Below are 18702 nucleotides of genomic sequence, written 5' to 3'. Positions count from 1 at the left end.
CATTATTAACCGACTTGTAAAAGTTTAGAAAATTCAAAAAAAGTAGTACGTTTTACAAGAAAATTGAACATCGTATAAAGAAAGCTGATATTATGAAATCTAATTTTAAAAGAGCTACAACGTTGGATGAAAAATATATCACCTCAACATCAAATTTACCGCGGAATATTGAAAAATCAACAGGAGCATTGGAGTCTATTTTGTTTAAAGATTTATCGAAGTACAAAAATGTAAATTTTGACTGTTGGAGCAATTGTGATGCTGAATCATCAGACAATGATGATGTACATATTTGAAGATTTGAAGGCCGAGTGTATCAACATACGAGAGGCACTAAAAGAATGGGCAGTGACATTTCATATATGCCATAATGCAATAAAAGCATTACTGGATATTTTGATTCTTTCAAAAATACCAAATATGCCTCGAGATCCGAGGACACTATTGGAAACACCAAGAACAGTAGCTACTATAAAGATGGGAAGCGGACAATATTGGCACAATGGACTAAAGACTTGTCTTGAAAAGTGTTTATCTCATGTAGAGAACCCGATGGACATTGCACTTAATTTTAACATCGATGGATTGCCAATTCACAATAGTTCAAAGATGCAGTTCTGGCCAATATTGTTTTCGATACATGATTCGAATATTGAACCTATGATTATTGGAATTTATTGCGGAGAAAATAAACCTCCAACTCCTGATGAGTTTTTAACCTCTTTTGTCGATGAATTGTTAACCATTTTAAATAATGGCATTATCGTCAATGGATATAAAATTAATATACATATTCGATGCTTCATATGTGATACTCCTGCCAGGTCTTTTATTAAAGGTAATAAGGTACATAGAAAATAGATTTATTTAGACAATGAAATAGAATGAATAAAAATATTTATTATTAGAGTAATTATGTGCACTGAATATTTTTAAATTGTTTTTAATGTGCATTATTTTCTTTTAAATAATTATATTTAGATATTTATTGATTATAATCTTTTTTTACAGGTACTGTTAATTTTAATGGTTATAGTTCGTGTCTAAAGTGTACGACTACAGGTGAATATTATCATAAAGAACATCGAATTAGTTTTCCACGCATAGATATGCCTAGAAGAACTGATGCAACTTTCCGCAACAGAACCGATCCAGATCATCATAAAATGGATACACCTTTGGAAAAACTTCCAATTGACATGATAAAAGGTATTCCAGTATCCGATTCATTGCATTTATTAGACCTAGGTATAATAAAACGGTTATTAACTGGCTACATATATGGAACCTTAAGCTTGAAAACTAAGTGGTCTGCAAATGTAACTAAATTGGTGTCTGATTTTCTCCTTCGGTGTAGAATGCCAAGCGAAATTCATCGAGTTGTTAGAGCACTTGATTGTTTAAAATTTTGGAAAGGGACAGAGTATCGAACCTTTGGTTTGTACTTAGGGCCTGTTATATTGAAAGATTATCTATCCGAAGAAATATACCAACATTTTATGTTATTTTTTTGTGGTGTTGTAATCTGTTATAGCCGGTCGTACTCAAAGTATTTACATGTAGCAGACCAGTTATCTAAAACTTTTATAGAACGTTACATTAAAATTTACGGTATTAATTCTATTAGCAGCAACATACATAATCTTTGTCATTTAGTTGATGAAGTAAAGGATTTCGGCGATTTATCTACCAATAATGCATATCCATTTGAAAATTGTTTACAGAAAATAAAAAAGTTACTCCGAACGGGAAACAAGCCATTGCCGCAAGTAGCTCGACGAAATTTTGAAATTATTAATTTAAAACAAACTAAAAATTATAATAATAATAAATTTCCTATTTTAAAAAAATAAAAATTCTGGCAACAATTGTGATCAAAGTAAATATAAGCATTTTTTTTACAAAGTCGAATTAATGGACGGATTAACACTAACAAATGAAGAGAGAAACAAATGGTTCTTAACAAAAAAAAATGAAATTATTGGTATGAAAAATGCAACGATCTTTGAAAATAAAATTTATATATTTGGTTCATGTTTGAAAGAAGTAGGTAATTTTTTTGAAACGCCAATTGCATCATCTTATTTAAATATATTTTATGCAAACCGCAAGGAATATTTGCCCAAATGGTATGATATAAAGGATATCAAATGTAAATTAGTGGCAGTAGAATATCATAAAGATATTGTATTTTTCCCGCTGATACACACTTTAGATTTATGCAGCAAATCAAATATGTGATGTAATTAAACGCTGAACAAAATTGAATAATCTCTTATTTTAAATTATCATTATTATACAACAATACTTCAGAATTATCGTAATAAACGTAAATAAACATTAAGTAAACTTTTTCTAATCACTTTAAATAAAAAACGCTTTAAATAAAATGTAAAAAGTAAAACATTTTTATAATTTAGTAATAAAACATAGCTTTAACTAAAATTGCACAGTGTATATATTATATAAATAAACATTCATCTTATAACAAATCAGAATTCTTCATTATCATTATCATTATTCACTTCAGTAACAACAATAATTCCACCAGTATTTTCAGTTGTTTCTTCCTCTATATTTTCATAGTGATTGTCATCGCATTGAAGCCTATCATTAGCTTCTTCAGAATTTTCATTTTGTTTACTAAAAATAATTATAAGTAATATATATATTCTTGTAAAAATTGTATTTCTAACTCCTACTCACCTCCGTTGTTTTTGAAGCTGCTTACTTCGGCTAACACTGTTTTTAAGAATCCGTTTCAAAAAACCAATGTTATCGTCAATCGTATAACGTGAGTCGGCTAAGTGTATAATTTTATAAATTGCTTCAGTTATTCGATTGTATTTAAAGAAAGCAATTTTCTTCATTTTTTCTTCTTTCTTTTTTGTAGAACCAGTCCATGAACACAGGGTTAACAATTGTCTTTCAAATAATCGATCCATCAATAAGTACGCTATTTTGTTTCCATCTTTCTTACCAGTCGTGCCTCCGATTTCACTCATCACTTTTATCTAAATAAGCATTAGTATTAGTACTTATTTACAAAATATTGAAAATACTTATTTACGAAATATTGAAAATACTTCTTTACGAAATATTGAAAATACTTATTTACGAAATATTGAAAGTATACAAATAAGAAGCTTACAAATGCCAATTCGAATTCTTGATTACACAGGTTTTTTTCTAAATTATTAATATCCGATTCTATTGCTAGTGATTTCATTTGTTCTATATCCCTTTCAAGGATTTCGCTTTTCAATGGGTCATTTTCAGATTTCTCAATGACGCTGTTGGTTTGATTTTTAATCAGAAGATCGATTAATTTGTCAAATTTGACATGTAGCGCAGATATATCTCGACTAATATAATTTTTCAAATTTTCCAGGTTTGAATTTATCGTGTCAAATTTTTCTTGTACTGAAGAAGAAAACGCCAAAACATTTTCCAATGTATTATACAACATCAAATAAATAAATATTTGAGCGTACTTTGCACAGCGTCTAACGGTTTCTGAGAATTACTCAAGGGCAATGTAGAAATTCCATCATTCTCAATCACAATTGCATCTGTAAATCCCATCGTAGTTTCCAATTCCTGTGAACTTTTTGGAATTTGAACGAAGGTTGGGACACTATCGACTGAATAATTTTCTATATTTTCAATCACGCCTATGTTATTATTTATAATATTATTTTCTGTTATTAAATTATTAAAATCGATATTATCCTTATTCTGGGAACGCTGTATTTGTTTCGAAGAATTCTGCGCCAAATAACTGTAAACAAATATTGTTTTAAGTAATTTTTAAATTTGATTTTGATCTATTTTTCAGGAATATATATCGAATGAATTTTGTCTGAAGGTACAGTTTTATACACATACTAACTTACTTACATTCCAAATAATTTTCAATATATGTGTACTTACTTTTCTTCGTCTTCGGTATCATCAAACCGACTTAAATATTTTTCTGCTTTGATAGCAGCTTGAAATGTAATAAAATTCTTCCTCTTCACGGTGCATTTTTGTTTTGACCAATTATTAAAATCTGGTAAAATGCTTTCATCTTTTCGAAGGTTCAGTCCTTTTCGTCCTGGTGGCCAAAATAATATTCCATTTTCCTCCCAACTCTCGGGCACAACACATAAATTAACTTCGCCATCTTCAATCGTTTCTACAATGATAAACATTTTTAATCTTTTCACCACACAGCACGAAACGGTAGTCAGTTTTTAGGTTATGGCTGTAACATCGATCACGTCGATCACATCAATCGGCGTTGTATATACATGTGCGCGGTGCGCCATGCGCTATGTGGAATAAGTTTATCATGCACATGCACCGTAAGTCGCATGCGCATGGATAGAAAATATAGCCAAAATAGCTGTAATCTGGCTGTAATTTGTATGTCACAGCGAAAGTCAAGAATAACGTGATTATCAGTTTTTTATTAAATTTAGCATATGTCAGCGATGGTCAGCGGATCCATGCGTTCATTTATGCGGCTCTAAAATTATTATTTAAGGATCTGTGTGTAGTTCTGTAATCACTGTACTTATATAAATTTGCGTTCGCTCTAGTATACTTTATATGTACATTATAAATTGTAATAATTTGCAATGATTATTTAATCTTTAAATTTGATTTAAGTTTAGTAAGGCAAAGGTTCCGGGTTGTCAAAGGTTCAATACCAGTTGAAGCCAAAAATTTTTTTTAATACTCTTTTCAATCTTTTTACATAATTTTAAAATTAAAATTTAACTTTCATTGAATATAAATTTACATATGAAAAACATTATCCGTTTATTAGTTTGTTTATCTTTATTACTATCATTGTCGTAATGTGGCTATGACAACATCTATACGGCAAAATAGTTGTGCAGCCAAATGGCTATGACAACGTCTTTATAGCAAAATAGTTGTGCAGCCAAATGGCTATGACAACGTCTTTATAGCAAAATAGTTGTGCAGCCAAATGGCTATGACAACGTCTTTATAGCAAAATAGTTGTGCAGCCAAATGGCTATGACAACGTCTTTATAGCAAAATAGTTGTGCAGCCAAATGGCTATGACAATGTCTTTATAGCAAAATAGTTGTCTAGCCAAATGGTTATGACAACGTCTTTATAGCAAAATAATTGCGCAGCCAAATGGCTATTACAACGTCTTTACAGCAAAATAGTTATGCAGCCAAATGGCTGTGACATCGTTTTCAAAGCCTAAAAATGTTGTCCCACTTTTGCTGTCACAACTTTATTAGAACGTCACAATGACGTTGTGGCAGTAGCTGTGGTAGACAAAAATGCTGCAGTTTAAGCTGCGACAACATTATCGCAGACGTTTTAAAGCTTCATGTGCTACTTGGGTGTATTCTATATTCACCACATTCTGTCCAAAATATCGCACTAATTCATTGGGCAGTTGAAGATTTCCAAAACTATGGAAATATACTACCCGATCTCCCCTCTTTACATGAGCTACCCAATAAATACCGGGACCATCGGCGTCATTCAAATTGACGATACCGCGCTCATTTCGTTGTACGCTGTTTATCGGTAAATTAATTAAAAGTAATTGCATGAAAACGCCTTTTAAGAATGTATACGCATACGTTTTGCCAGTTGTTCTAATTGCACATTGGTTGTTACACCGGCAGGCATTTTTACCTCTTTTTTGACGGTTTTTTTCTTAGCCGTTGTTGAGAACCCTTGTCCACGCTTGTATGGAGCGAGATAAAGTCCGTGACCTTCCATGCCACAATTATGACGCTGCCTTTCTTCGAGCTGACGTTGCGCCGCTTTGCTAGCATTCACCGCCTTTGCGATTCCCGTTGCTCCGCCAGCCAAAGAACCGAGAACTCTCAATAATGGCAAAATTGGCAAGATACTGCCACGGAAATATTCGTTTTTTCAGTCTTTTTCTTCATCGATAACTTTTTTGTTTTTATCTCCATACCGAATTTTGTCTTTGTTTTCATAGCTTCCCAAAAAACAAGATAGTACAAACTTGAAACATGTATACAACGATCATGTAAACACGGACATGTCCTACGACGATTTTTGCACATTTTATCAAAAATGTTGGCTACACAAGTATGGATTCGTAGTGATTGACAAAGACAGTTCACAGATTAATGGACGATACAGAAAAGGATTTAACGATTTGTAATACCGTAAAGTGATTCGGAAGTCGCTATTGACACATCAATCGAGCAACGTCTAAAAATTTTCGTCCGAATTCAATATGACGACGACGATTGACGATCGCGAGAAGATTGCGAAAACGAGCGATTAATTCCGCAAAAATATCGCTTTTTGAAAACTGGTCAAATGAAGAAAGACGTTGCATTGGAGAGGCATTTTAAACCAATTACCGAACCTCTAAAACAGCTTATCAAAAATGCAATCAATGTAGAATCTAATGAAGCGAAAATCGAGCCATTGAGTATGCTCGAAGAGAAGCATGAGAAAAAAGAGTCAAAGTATGGACCAAGCGAACACGATCAAATATATCATTGAACGAATCAATCAAAACGTAAGCGTATGAAGCAATTATCGAATGTAGTTACTTCTACTCCGATAAAAGATGTATAACCAAGTCAAATATTGCACGAAAGACCGTCTCCACCTGTGGATGAAATTTTTGAGACCACACCTGAAACACTTGTGACATCAATTCAACATCTATTACAAAAGCCCGAGGGACAAAATTCATTGCGAAATCACATGAGTCCACTTGGGCAAAAATATGAATTATGTAAAAACAAAACAAACTAAACGGCTCCAAGTTAAAAAACAAATCTTTAAACAGAGCTGAAGGAGCAAATAAACATTGTTCTTATATAAACAAATTTAACGCATTAACAATTGTAGGAACATTTAATTACAAACAAATAAATAAATCACATCATATAAATAATAAATAATACTTGTTACAATAAAAGTCAGAAAAAAGTACTATTAAAAATGATAAACAAACGTTTCTGTCCCAATCTGAACTCTCTTCAGTGTATAAATTAAAAATAGAATATAAAATGAGTAGAGGTCAAAATTCTAAAAGTTCTTCGAAAGACATGGTTCAAGAGTAAAATATAAATACATAGACGATTAGTTGTTATAAAAATCGAAATCCCTCCAACGGCCTCCCAAGGGAATGCATTGTTCACCACATAGTTGTTCCAAAAACTTGCGGGTAACAATTATAGCCCATGGAACTTCTAAAAAATGTTTATATAATGTGGTGGAAAATGCTTAAAATAACAATAATTAGTTAAGACTTATCGATGGAGGGAGGATCAAAACACTCGATAGAACAGGACCGTCACACAACAAGGTCTGTCTAAGACTGCCGCGAAAATAAGAAGCATAAACAATAAACGAAATAAAGACAAACGAGGCATACAGTATAAAATAGAGAGAGATATACCGACTTAAACATGCAAATTAATGCTTTTTTAACTTTTCGATGATCGGAAAATAGGAAGGGTTTAACAATTCCGTGTCGCTCTAGAGGAACATTTTAGTTTTTTTTATATGCAGCATCTCCGATGTAAGCCTGCGATGGTAACAAGGTTCGCTATCTAATACTTGTATATTATCGCAATCAAAATCATAGTTTTTGTCGGTTCTGTGATCACGGAACTCTATGGGCAAGATCTATAGATGTGGTTGCGATGTTCTGCAATTCTTGTTTTTAAGAATCTCTTAGTTTGACCCACGTAAGATGCCTCGCAATCAACACAATCAATTTTATACACCACGTTGTTTAAATGAGAATGTGGAAGAGGATTTTTATACCCTTTAATAAAACCTTTGAGATTGTCAAGACAGATGTAAGCTAAGGACAGGTCGGCGTTCGTCGTAAAGGGTTTAAATTTCTCAGATATTGATTTAATATAAGGTAGTAGAAAAAAGTGTCTAGAGTCAGAGTCAACGTTATCCACTATTGTGGTATCCTTACGATGTAAAAAATGTTTTAGTCTCAAGTTGATAGTATCAAAAATGAATTTAAACGGATAGTTATTATTTAGAAAAATGTCAATAATGAGTTTAAGTTTTTTTTGATGGAAAATGGGATGTGAAAGGAAAAAATCTCTATCTACACGTCTAATTATTGTACCATTTTTATGGCAGAGGGGATGTTGAGAGTGATAATTTAAATATCTGCTCGAGAATGTAAGTTTATGGTATCAATCACAAATAAGATAATCCCTTTTGGCAATGATAGTAATGTCCAAAAAATTAAAAGTTTTATTGAGGCCAACTTCCATCGTGAATTGTATTCTGGGGTGAAATAAATTGAAAATATCCAACACGTGCTCGAAAAATGCTGAAGGAACCGCTAACGCTATATCATCTACGTATCTAAAGTAGAAGGGTACATTAATAGAAAGGTTTTTTAGGGCCTCATTCTCAAGATCTTGTAATACCACGTCGGAAATGATTGGAGACAAAGGAGAGCCCATTGGTGTGTCAAAGATTTGCTTATAAATTTTCCCATTAAAGGTAAAAAAATGTAGAGTTCAAGATCAGCCTCAAAGCCAACACGAATTCATCCAACGGAATGTTTGTGTTAGAGGAAATCAAATTCCATCTCTCTCTAATGCCAACAATAGCCAGATCCAGTGGAATATTCGCGAAAAGCGATACTACATCAAGAGAGACAAGTTTATAGTGTTCCTCCAACTTTAGTTGGTAATATACGACACTTTTAGTTACACTTAGATGAGGGCGCTAACCCGTCGGAGTTCGCCCGTCGCTTTAGGATCCTCTTAAACGTGCAAATTAATGCTTTTTTAACTTCTCGATGATCGGGAAATAGGAAGGGTTTAACAATTCCGTGTCGCTCTGGAGGTTTAAAGAACATTTTAGTTTTTTTATATGCAGCATCTCCGATGTAAGCCTGCGATGGTAACAAGGCTCGCTATCTAAAACTTGTATATTATCGCAATCAAAATCATAGTTTTTGTCGGTTCTATGATCTGTGATCAAGGAACTCTATGGGCAGGATCTAGAGATGTGGTTGCGATGTTCTGCAATTCTTGTTTTTAAGAATCTCTTAGTTTGACCCACGTAAGATGCCTCGCAATCAATATAATCAATTTTATACACCACGTTGTTTAAATGAGAATATGGAAGAGGATCCTTATGCCCTTTAATAAAACCTTTGAGATTGTCAAGATAGGTGTAAGCTAAGGACAGGTCGGCATTCGTCGTAAAGGGTTTAAATTTCTCAGATATTGATTTAATATAAGATAGTAAAAAAAACTGTGTAGAGTCAGAGTTATCCACTGTTGTGGTATCCTTACGATGTAAAAGATGTTTTAGTCTCAAGTTGATAATATCAAAAATGAATTTAAACGGATAGTTATTATTTAGAAGAATGTCAATAATGAGTTTAAGATTTTTTTGATGGAAAATGGGATGTGAAAGGAAAAATACTCTATCTACACGACTAATTATTGTACCTCTTTTATGGCAGAGGGGATGTTGAGAGTGATAATTTAAATATCTGCCTGAGAATGTATGTTTATGGTACCAATCACAAATAAAATAATCCCTTTTGGCAATGATGTTAATGTCCAAAAAATTCAAAGTTCTATTGAGGCCAACTTCTACATCGAAATACTACATCGAGAGAGACAAGTTTATAGTGTTCCTCCAACTTTACTTTAGATAATTTCTTAATAAGCTGAAAGCTGTTGAGTACGTGACTGGGTGGTAGAAGGATGCTTTTTTAAATTATATTATTCAAAAAAGATGCTAGAGAATACAGCGGACTGTTGATGGAGGAAATAATGACCCTAAGAGGATGGTTCTGTTTATGTATCTTTGGCAGCCCATAGGTTCTCGGTAATAAAGATATGGAGGAATTTAATTGTTTATGTTGCTTTATAATGTTTTATTCATGTTCTTTACACAGAGAAAATACGAAGAGTAACAGAGTAAGGTAAGTACCGAGCACGCAAACGAAAAGAAAGAAAAAAACCTTTTAACGCCACCTGGCGACTCGCAGTCTATTTAGAAGGAACAAATCAGAGGGCTCGCTGCATAGGGAAAAGAATAAATAACATTACATGAAAATCCGTCAACCGATAGATGGCTCGAGTCTGTCGCTATACACAACACTCCCACTCAAGAGGCTCGGGCCAAGCCCCATCATATCTCTGAATTTAATGAAAACCCCTTTTGAAAGTGCCTTTGTTAACGGATATGCAAGCTGTTTGTCCATCGGCACATATTCCATTATAACTCGTCCATTTTCAATCTCATCCTTCACGAAATGATATTTATTATCAATATGCTTCGTTCTTCGATATTGTTCCGTACTTGCGCTGTATTTAATCATCCCCTAATTATCACATCCAAGTATAACTGGCTCTTCATCGTTCTTTTCAATAGATGCAAACAGACGACGCAGCCACTTTACCTCTTGTATTACACTTGCAGCGGCCAAATATTCACTCTCTAATGTTGAGAGAGCATTTGCTCCTTGTTTTCGTGATGCCCATGTTACTGGTCCGTTTCCAAACATCATCACGTAGCCACTTATGCTTTTTCGATCATCTTGATCGCCGGCCCAGTCTGCATTGCTGTAAGCAATTAATGAACTAAAATTATTTTTACTTGGTATAAAACGATAAATGATTCCAAGATCTGTTGTTTTCTTTAAATAACGCAGAATCTTCTTTACGGCTATCCAATGCTGCTCGCCTGGATTTGATTTAAAACGGCTCAGCATGTTAACACCGAATGCGATATCCGGTCTCGTTAGGTTTACGACGAACTAAAGACATCCTAAGAGTTCATTATACGGCTTGTTTTTCATCTCTTTTTCTTCTTCACCTGTCGTTGGACATATCGCTTTTGAATAACGCACATTTGGATCCACCGGTATTGATAATTTTTTTGCGTCATTCATTTGGAATCGGTTAAGGAGTTTGTGAATATATTCGGATTGATATAATCTCAGATTTTTCCTGGCTCTATTCCGCTCAATCTTGAAACCGACGAAGTATTGTGGTTCGTTGACTTTAATCTCAAAAGCGTTCTTCAAATCGTCGAGAAAATTATCCAGTACAGGCTTCGATTTACAAATCACTAGCCCATCGTCAACGTACAAACTTTTACTTAATTTCACGAAACGTTCAGTGTTTGGCCATGGTCCATCTGGCAGTATAATCCATATATTCTCGCGCAACTCGCCATGGAGAAACGCCGTCTTCACGTCAAATTATATCATCTCTAAATCTTCCATCGCAACTTTTGCAAACAAAACACGACATGTGTCATACCGCACGACAGGAGCATACGTTTTCTCAAAATATATTCCTTTACGTTGCGTAAAGCCACGAGCAACTAATCTTGCTTTAAGGCGATCTTCTTCACCAGGTACATGCTTCACCTTAAATACCCAGCGTCACGATATAGGTTCACGATTATTTGGTATATCTGATTTGAACCATGTCTTATTTTTGTCATGAGCATTGATCTCTTCACGTATTGCTGCCTCCCACTTGTCTGTATCAGGTCCATTTATAGCCTCTTGATAAGATCTTGGTTTGACGATGGCTACATACGCTCCAGTGTTATAACGATCTGGCCTTTTGATCGCTGTTCTATCGCGTAAGCCTTCTCGCTGATTAGTCGTCGGCTTGACCAATCCAGATGATTTGCTACCTTTCTTCTTTGCTTCTGACTCATGCAAAATATCTTCCTGTTGATCTAGTGTTTCCGAATTGTTGTTATCTAGTTCCCTGGGAGTATTTTCACCTTTGGCGACCAATTCATTTGATTCTCCCACTTCAACGGTTGCATATTCAAATTCGAAATTACCAGCTTCAATTTCGTCAAAAGATACCGTTAAGGTAACCTGTAGCTTTCTTGTTTCCAGATCAAACACCTTGTAATTATCTGAATCGTCCTTGTATCCAACGAAGATCCTCGGAACTTCTTTCTTGTCAAGCTTCTTTCTTAATATCTTCGGTACTTGAGCCATGCACTTGGAACCAAACACATGAAGATTATTTATGCTTGGCTTTCTTCCATGCCAGCGCTCGAATGGCGTTTTGTTACCTCCCTTTTCCGTGGTTACTCGATTACGAACTTGTGCAGCTATTAACACAGCCTCTGGCCACATAAATTTTGGACAATGTCGACCGTAGATCATTGATCGCATAGACTCCACCCCATTCTGCTGTGGAGTATGTGGTGCTGATGTCTCGAAAATAATTCCACGTTGCTTGAACTGGTTCAGTAACGTCGATGTTACGAACTCCCGACCATTATCTGACCTAAATACTTGTAATTCGTGACCGAATTTATTGCGTACTAGATTGAGATACTCAATTACCTTTTCAGCGACTTTTTCCTTACTTCGTAGGGTAAACACGACGCGATACTTTGTGGTATCGTCCCTTAGCACAAATTAGTATTTTCCGCCAAGTCCTTTGACATCAAATTGTCCACAAACGTCGCTGTGAACCATCTTACCTGGTTCAGTCTTTCTGTGTACTATTACTGGCCGATGACTTATGGTAGCTTGCTTGCCATATTCACAAGCTTCACAGAAAAACTTTGATTTGTCACTGAGTTTTAAATTGGCGATTGCTCCATTTTCAACCATCTTCTTTATAGTCTTGATGCTTGCATGTCCCAATTTCTCATGTACAAGCTTAAGCGATTTATCTTCAGTTGCATTTGCTTTCGCTGGCCAAATAGTTTTAAATTTCATACATAGAATTTCTCCATCTTTGGCACCCATACCAATGAGCTGACTATCGAGGAACATCTTGACATTTCCATTCGTTAGTTTCACGTCGATTCCACGTTCCATTAAAACCATCAGGAAAAACAAATTTTTCATTAGTTCAGGCACCCAGCGCACATTCTCAATCGTTAGATTTTGCCATCCTGATCCTATCCATGTCTCCACACGAATAGAACCAATGCCCTTTGACTTAACCTGATGATTATCAGCAAGCGTTATTAATTTTCCATCTCGCTTTTCATCTAAAATTGTAAACATCTTTCGATTATATGCCATGTGAAACGTTGCGCCGCTATCCGCAATCCATGTCGCACTGCCGACCGCACAATTTGCATCTGAAGATATTGTGGCTTCAGACAAACCAAGTACAACTACTCCGTCATCCAATTTCCTTGAAGATTTCTTTATCTTTGAACATTCTGACTTAAAACGGCCAGTTTTACCGCAACTGTAACATTTAAAATCGCTCTTTTGTCTGGATCCGGAAGCTCTCCTACTAGAAGTGGAATATTTTTCTTCCTTTGTTCGCGACTGCTTATTCCTGTTACACCAGTCTTCCTCTTTGACGCAGTCAACGCTTGCGTATCCTCGTTATCTACAAAACGAAATTCAGCATCTTTGAGTGCCGCAAAACATTCTTGTAATGTTTGCTTATCGTCATCACGCTGATTCCAAGAGTTGCACCAATGTAAATAACTGCTTGGCAATTCCGATGTATAATTGCTACGACGTGCTGATCATCAATCGTGCCCTTCGCAGCTTTAAGTTCCGTTAATAGCTGTCTTATCTTGCCAATGTAATCAATCGTTTGATCTTCCTGCATTTGAACCGAACACAGCTTCCTGAAAATTCGACATTTTCGCTGATTCGATTCCTTACCATACTGATTTTGCAGATACGTCCACATTTCGAATGCACTGTCAAGGCCGCTAATATGCTTCATGACGTTCTTGGTCACAGTTCGAAGAATAAGACTTCATACATGTTGGTTTATCTTATTCCATTCAGGCGTCTTCCTAGATTCATCCGCACTAGGTGCCGTTAAGATAACTTCTGATCAGTCTTTCTCGTAAATGATGGCCTCGATCAGAACCTTCCAAAAAAAATAATTATCGTCGCCTGCCAACTTCTCGATCATTGCAATTTCCGATTAAGCAGCCATGTCTGATACTGGTACTTATCCTACGTTATTTTTAACCTCAATAATCTCAAAACTTATCCTCGTTCTTGTCTTGACCAACGTGTCTACGATATGACTATAATCTCACACACAAGCGTTTTTTCCAACAAGCGCAGTGAAAATCGAGACTGGGCCCATAGCCTGTTGCTTTATAATGTTTTATTCGTGTTCTTTACACAGAGAAAATACAAAGAATAACAGACAAGGAGTAACAGTAACTAAGAAAAAAAAGAAGGTAAGTACCGAGCACGCAAACGAAAAGAAAGAAAAAAAAACTTTTAACGCCACCTGGCGACTCGCAGTCTATTTAAAAGGGACAAATCAGAGGGCTCACTGCATAGGGAAAAGAATAAAGAACATTACATGAAAATCCATTAACCGATAGATGGCTCGAGTCTGTCGCTATACACAACAGTTTATATGTCGAATTGTTAATGAAATCCCGATCTTTCCATCTCGTCAACAGAGAATGTAAATTTGTAATAATACTGTTGACTGGATTGCGTTTTACAATCGTATATGTGTTAACGTCATTGAGAATTTCATCCATTTTTTTTATATAATTCAATTTATCCAGCGCGACTGTAATGTTGCCCTTGTCGGCTCGTGTGAAAAGAATGTCCTCATTGTCTCTAATAAAATTTTTAGTTATAGTCAGTGCTTTTAATATGTCTTTATCTATGTTATTCTTAGAATAGTTATGGTGTAAAAGATTTTGTATAATAGGTAATGAATGATTTCTAATATTCAAGGATACCTTCGGTCTCTTTTTCTGGATCTTTCATAAATTATATTTGATGTGTTTAATAAACTCAGTGATCACTTTATCTTTTTTAGAAATCGTAGGTAAGCAGAAGCCATCTCCTAATTGTAATAATCCGCGAACTTCATCAAGATCTCTTTTGACGATAAATTAATGAACCATTTATCCCTCACATGTAAGAAGAAAAAAAAAAAGAGGACCTTCAAGAGACACAGGAGAAATCCTCACTTCTCCGTTGATTTCACAATTTTGAAGAGGTGTTTTGTCGTTGGAAAATTGCTTTATTAATTCAAATTGTGGAGAATCCTTATTTGATCTCAAATTTACCCTCTTGTTGTTGTTAATAAGGTGTTTATGTTCAACGGAAAAGAAATAGTTTATAGGTTGTATGGATATGGATGGATTCTGAAATAATCCCTCCATACATTTGGAATGTTTTTTATGTGGGTATCTCTCGCTCCCTTCACCGTTTTTATAAGAAAGAACACCATAGACTAAATAATAATATCCGGTGGCTTTATCGGAAGCAGAATCCATCCAATCCATCAAATCCATACAATCTATAAACTATTTCTTTTCCGTTGAACATAAACACCTTATTAACAACAACAAGAGGGTAAAATTGAGATCAAATAAAGATTCTCCACAATTTGAATTAATATAGAAATTTTCCATCGTCAAAACACCTTTCCAAAATTGTGAAATCAATGTAGAAGTAAGGATTTCTCCTGTGTCTCTTGAAGGTCTTCTTTTTCTTCCCCTCTTACATGTGAGGGATGAATGGTTCATTAATTTATCGTCAAAAGAGATTCCTGATAAAGTTCGCGGATTATTACAATTAGAAGATGGCTTCTGCTTACCTACGAATTCTAAAAAAGATAAAGTGATCACTGAGTTTATTAAACACATTGAATATAATTTATGGAAGATCCAGAAAAAGAGACCGGAGGTATCCTTGAATAATAGAAATCATTTATTACCTATTATACAAAATCTTTTACACCATAACTATTCTAAGAATAACATAGATAAAGACATATTAAAAGCACTGACTATAACTAAAAATTGTATTACAGACAATGATGACATTCTTTTCACACGAGGCGACAAGGGCAACATTACGGTCGCACTGGATAAATTGAATTATATCAAAAAAATTGATGAAATTCTCAATGACGTTAACACATATACGATTGTAAAACACAATCCAGTCAACAGTATTATTACAAATTTACATACTCTGTTGACGAGATGGAAAGATTGGGATTTTATTAACAATTCGACATATAAACAATTAAATTTCTTCATATCTTTGTTACCGAGAGCCTATGGGCTGTCAAAGATACCCCAAGTAGCACACGAAGCTTTAAAACGTCTGCGATAACGTTGTCGCAACTTAAACTGCAGCATTTTTGTCTACCACAGCTACTGTCACAACGTCATTGTGACGTTCTGATAAAGTTGTGACAGCAAAAATGGGACAACATTTTTAGGCTTTGAAAACGATGTCACAGCCATTTGGCTGCATAACTATTTTGCTGTACAGACGTTGTCAGCCATTTGGCTGCGCAATTATTTTGCTATAAAGACGTTGTCATAGCCATTTGGCTGCACAACTATTTTGCTGTAAAGATGTTGTCATAGCCACATTACGGCAATGATAGTAATAAAGATAAACAAACTAATAAACGGATAATGTTTTTCATATGTAAATTTATATTCAATGAAAGTTAAATTTTAATTTTAAAATTATATAAAAAGATTGAAAAGAGTATTAAAAAAAATTTTTGGCTTCAACTGGTATTGAACCTTTGACAACCCGGAACCTTTGCCTTACTAAACTTAAATCAAATTTAAAGATTATATAATCATTGCAAATTATTACAATTTATAACGTACATATAAAGTATACCAGAGCGGAAGCAAATTTATATAAGTACAGTGATTACAGAACTACACACATTAGCTGTCACAGCGCTTTTGCAGTCAAAAGTCCAGCAAAATAACATTTATTGCCAAATAGCTGTAATTAAGGCTGGCAAGACGTTATATTAGCCACATTTTTACTGTCGCAGCAAATATAACCAGACTGTGTTACTTGGGACATAAACAGGACCATCCTTTTAGGGTCATTGTTTCTTCCATCAACAGTCCGCTGTATTCTCTAGCATCTTTTTTGAATATTATAATTTAAAAAAGCATCCCTCTACCACCCAGTCACGTACTCAACAGTTTTCAGCTTATTGAGAAATTATCTAAAGTAAAGTTGGAGGAACACTATAAACTTGTCTCTCTCGATGTAGTATTTCGATGTAGAAGTTGGCCTCAATAGAACTTTGAATTTTTTGGACATTAACATCATTGCCAAAAGGGATTATTTTATTTGTGATTGGTACCATAAACATACATTCTCAGGCAGATATTTAAATTATCACTCTCAACATCCCCTCTGCCATAAAAGAGGTACAATAATTAGTCGTGTAGATAGAGTATTTTTCCTTTCACATCCCATTTTCCATCAAAAAAATCTTAAACTCATTATTGACATTCTTCTAAATAATAACTATCCGTTTAAATTCATTTTTGATATTATCAACTTGAGACTAAAACATCTTTTACATCGTAAGGATACCACAACAGTGGATAACTCTGACTCTACACAGTTTTTTTTACTATCTTATATTAAATCAATATCTGAGAAATTTAAACCCTTTACGACGAATGCCGACCTGTCCTTAGCTTACACCTATCTTGACAATCTCAAAGGTTTTATTAAAGGGCATAAGGATCCTCTTCCATATTCTCATTTAAACAACGTGGTGTATAAAATTGATTATATTGATTGCGAGGCATCTTACGTGGGTCAAACTAAGAGATTCTTAAAAACAAGAATTGCAGAACATCGCAACCACATCTCTAGATCCTGCCCATAGAGTTCCTTGATCACAGATCATAGAACCGACAAAAACTATGATTTTGATTGCGATAATATACAAGTTTTAGATAGCGAGCCTTGTTACCATCGCAGGCTTACATCGGAGATGCTGCATATAAAAAAACTAAAATGTTCTTTAAACCTCCAGAGCGACACGGAATTGTTAAACCCTTCCTATTTCCCGATCATCGAGAAGTTAAAAAAGCATTAATTTGCACGTTTAAGAGGATCCTAAAGCGACGGGCGAACTCCGACAGGTTAGCGCCCTCATCTAAGTGTAACTAAAAGTGTCGTATATTACCAACGCTTTATAATTACATTACCGATATCATTATGTAGAATAATTGTCAAAGATATGTGCATACTTTGGAAAGATCAATAAAATACAAGCTTTTCGCATTGTGTTAAATATGTAGAGACAGAAAATATATTGGATTTCTACTCTATTTCTGTTGTATCCTCTCGTAGAAGCAACAACTCTACACAGATATTTGTTTGTATCGCATACATATTTTGAATACAAATCTATAATATTGCTCATATTATCTCTTTTGATTTTATCATGATGTATATATACATATATACAGGGTGTCCCCAATTTAAATGTCAAAACTTTAGGAGCGTGTAGGGGACCGATAAACTAAGACAAAAAGTCCTTTAGAGATTTGCTCGTTTTTGCTTCGTTTTGAAGAAAAACGCAAAAAATGAAACAAATAATTTTCACCAAAAAACTTAAAACACTAAAATTATTAGATTTATTAAAAAGTATTATAAAATAAAAATTGTAGAACATGGAATTAAGAAAAGAGAGTGAGTTAAAATCCTCCTGAAGTAAAATTAGAGGATTGTAGATAAATACGCGACAACGCGAAATTTTGTTTCTAATCTAATTTTACCTCAGGAGGATTTTATTACACCGATTTTTAAACAAAATTTTGTAACACAACTTTGCGTGACTATCTTATTAACTATTGAACCAAATAAAACTTTAAAACTTGCACCACGTGTTGAGTATTGAGTTGTGAATAACCCCCTAAAATGGCAGCACA

At 34.5% G+C, this 18702-nt stretch overlaps 2 protein-coding genes across 2 annotated transcripts; one reads left to right on the top strand and one right to left on the bottom strand.

The window, feature by feature from the left end:
• Positions 1–258: 258 nt before the first annotated feature.
• On the top strand, positions 259–1563 carry LOC115244087. Its single transcript, XM_029821475.1, has 3 exons — positions 259–838; positions 1012–1248; positions 1535–1563. Exons 1-3 carry the CDS (start codon positions 259–261, stop codon positions 1561–1563), a joined length of 846 nt encoding a protein of 281 aa, XP_029677335.1.
• Positions 1564–2188: 625 nt separating this feature from the next.
• LOC115244088 lies at positions 2189–4688 on the bottom strand. Its single transcript, XM_029821476.1, has 5 exons — positions 3934–4688; positions 3495–3781; positions 3152–3423; positions 2707–3014; positions 2189–2643 (listed from the first exon to the last, which is right to left on the bottom strand). The coding sequence occupies exons 1-5, from the start codon at positions 4194–4196 to the stop codon at positions 2493–2495; spliced, it is 1281 nt and encodes a 426-aa protein (XP_029677336.1). The 5' UTR covers positions 4197–4688; the 3' UTR covers positions 2189–2492.
• Positions 4689–18702: the final 14014 nt, after the last annotated feature.

Source organism: Formica exsecta, unplaced genomic scaffold (genome assembly GCF_003651465.1).
Source record: "Formica exsecta isolate Colony F162 unplaced genomic scaffold, ASM365146v1 scaffold798, whole genome shotgun sequence".
NCBI classification, from domain to species: Eukaryota; Metazoa; Arthropoda; class Insecta; order Hymenoptera; family Formicidae; genus Formica; species Formica exsecta.
Note: the sequence above shows the minus strand (reverse complement) of the source record. Positions and strands in the feature narration are given on the sequence as shown.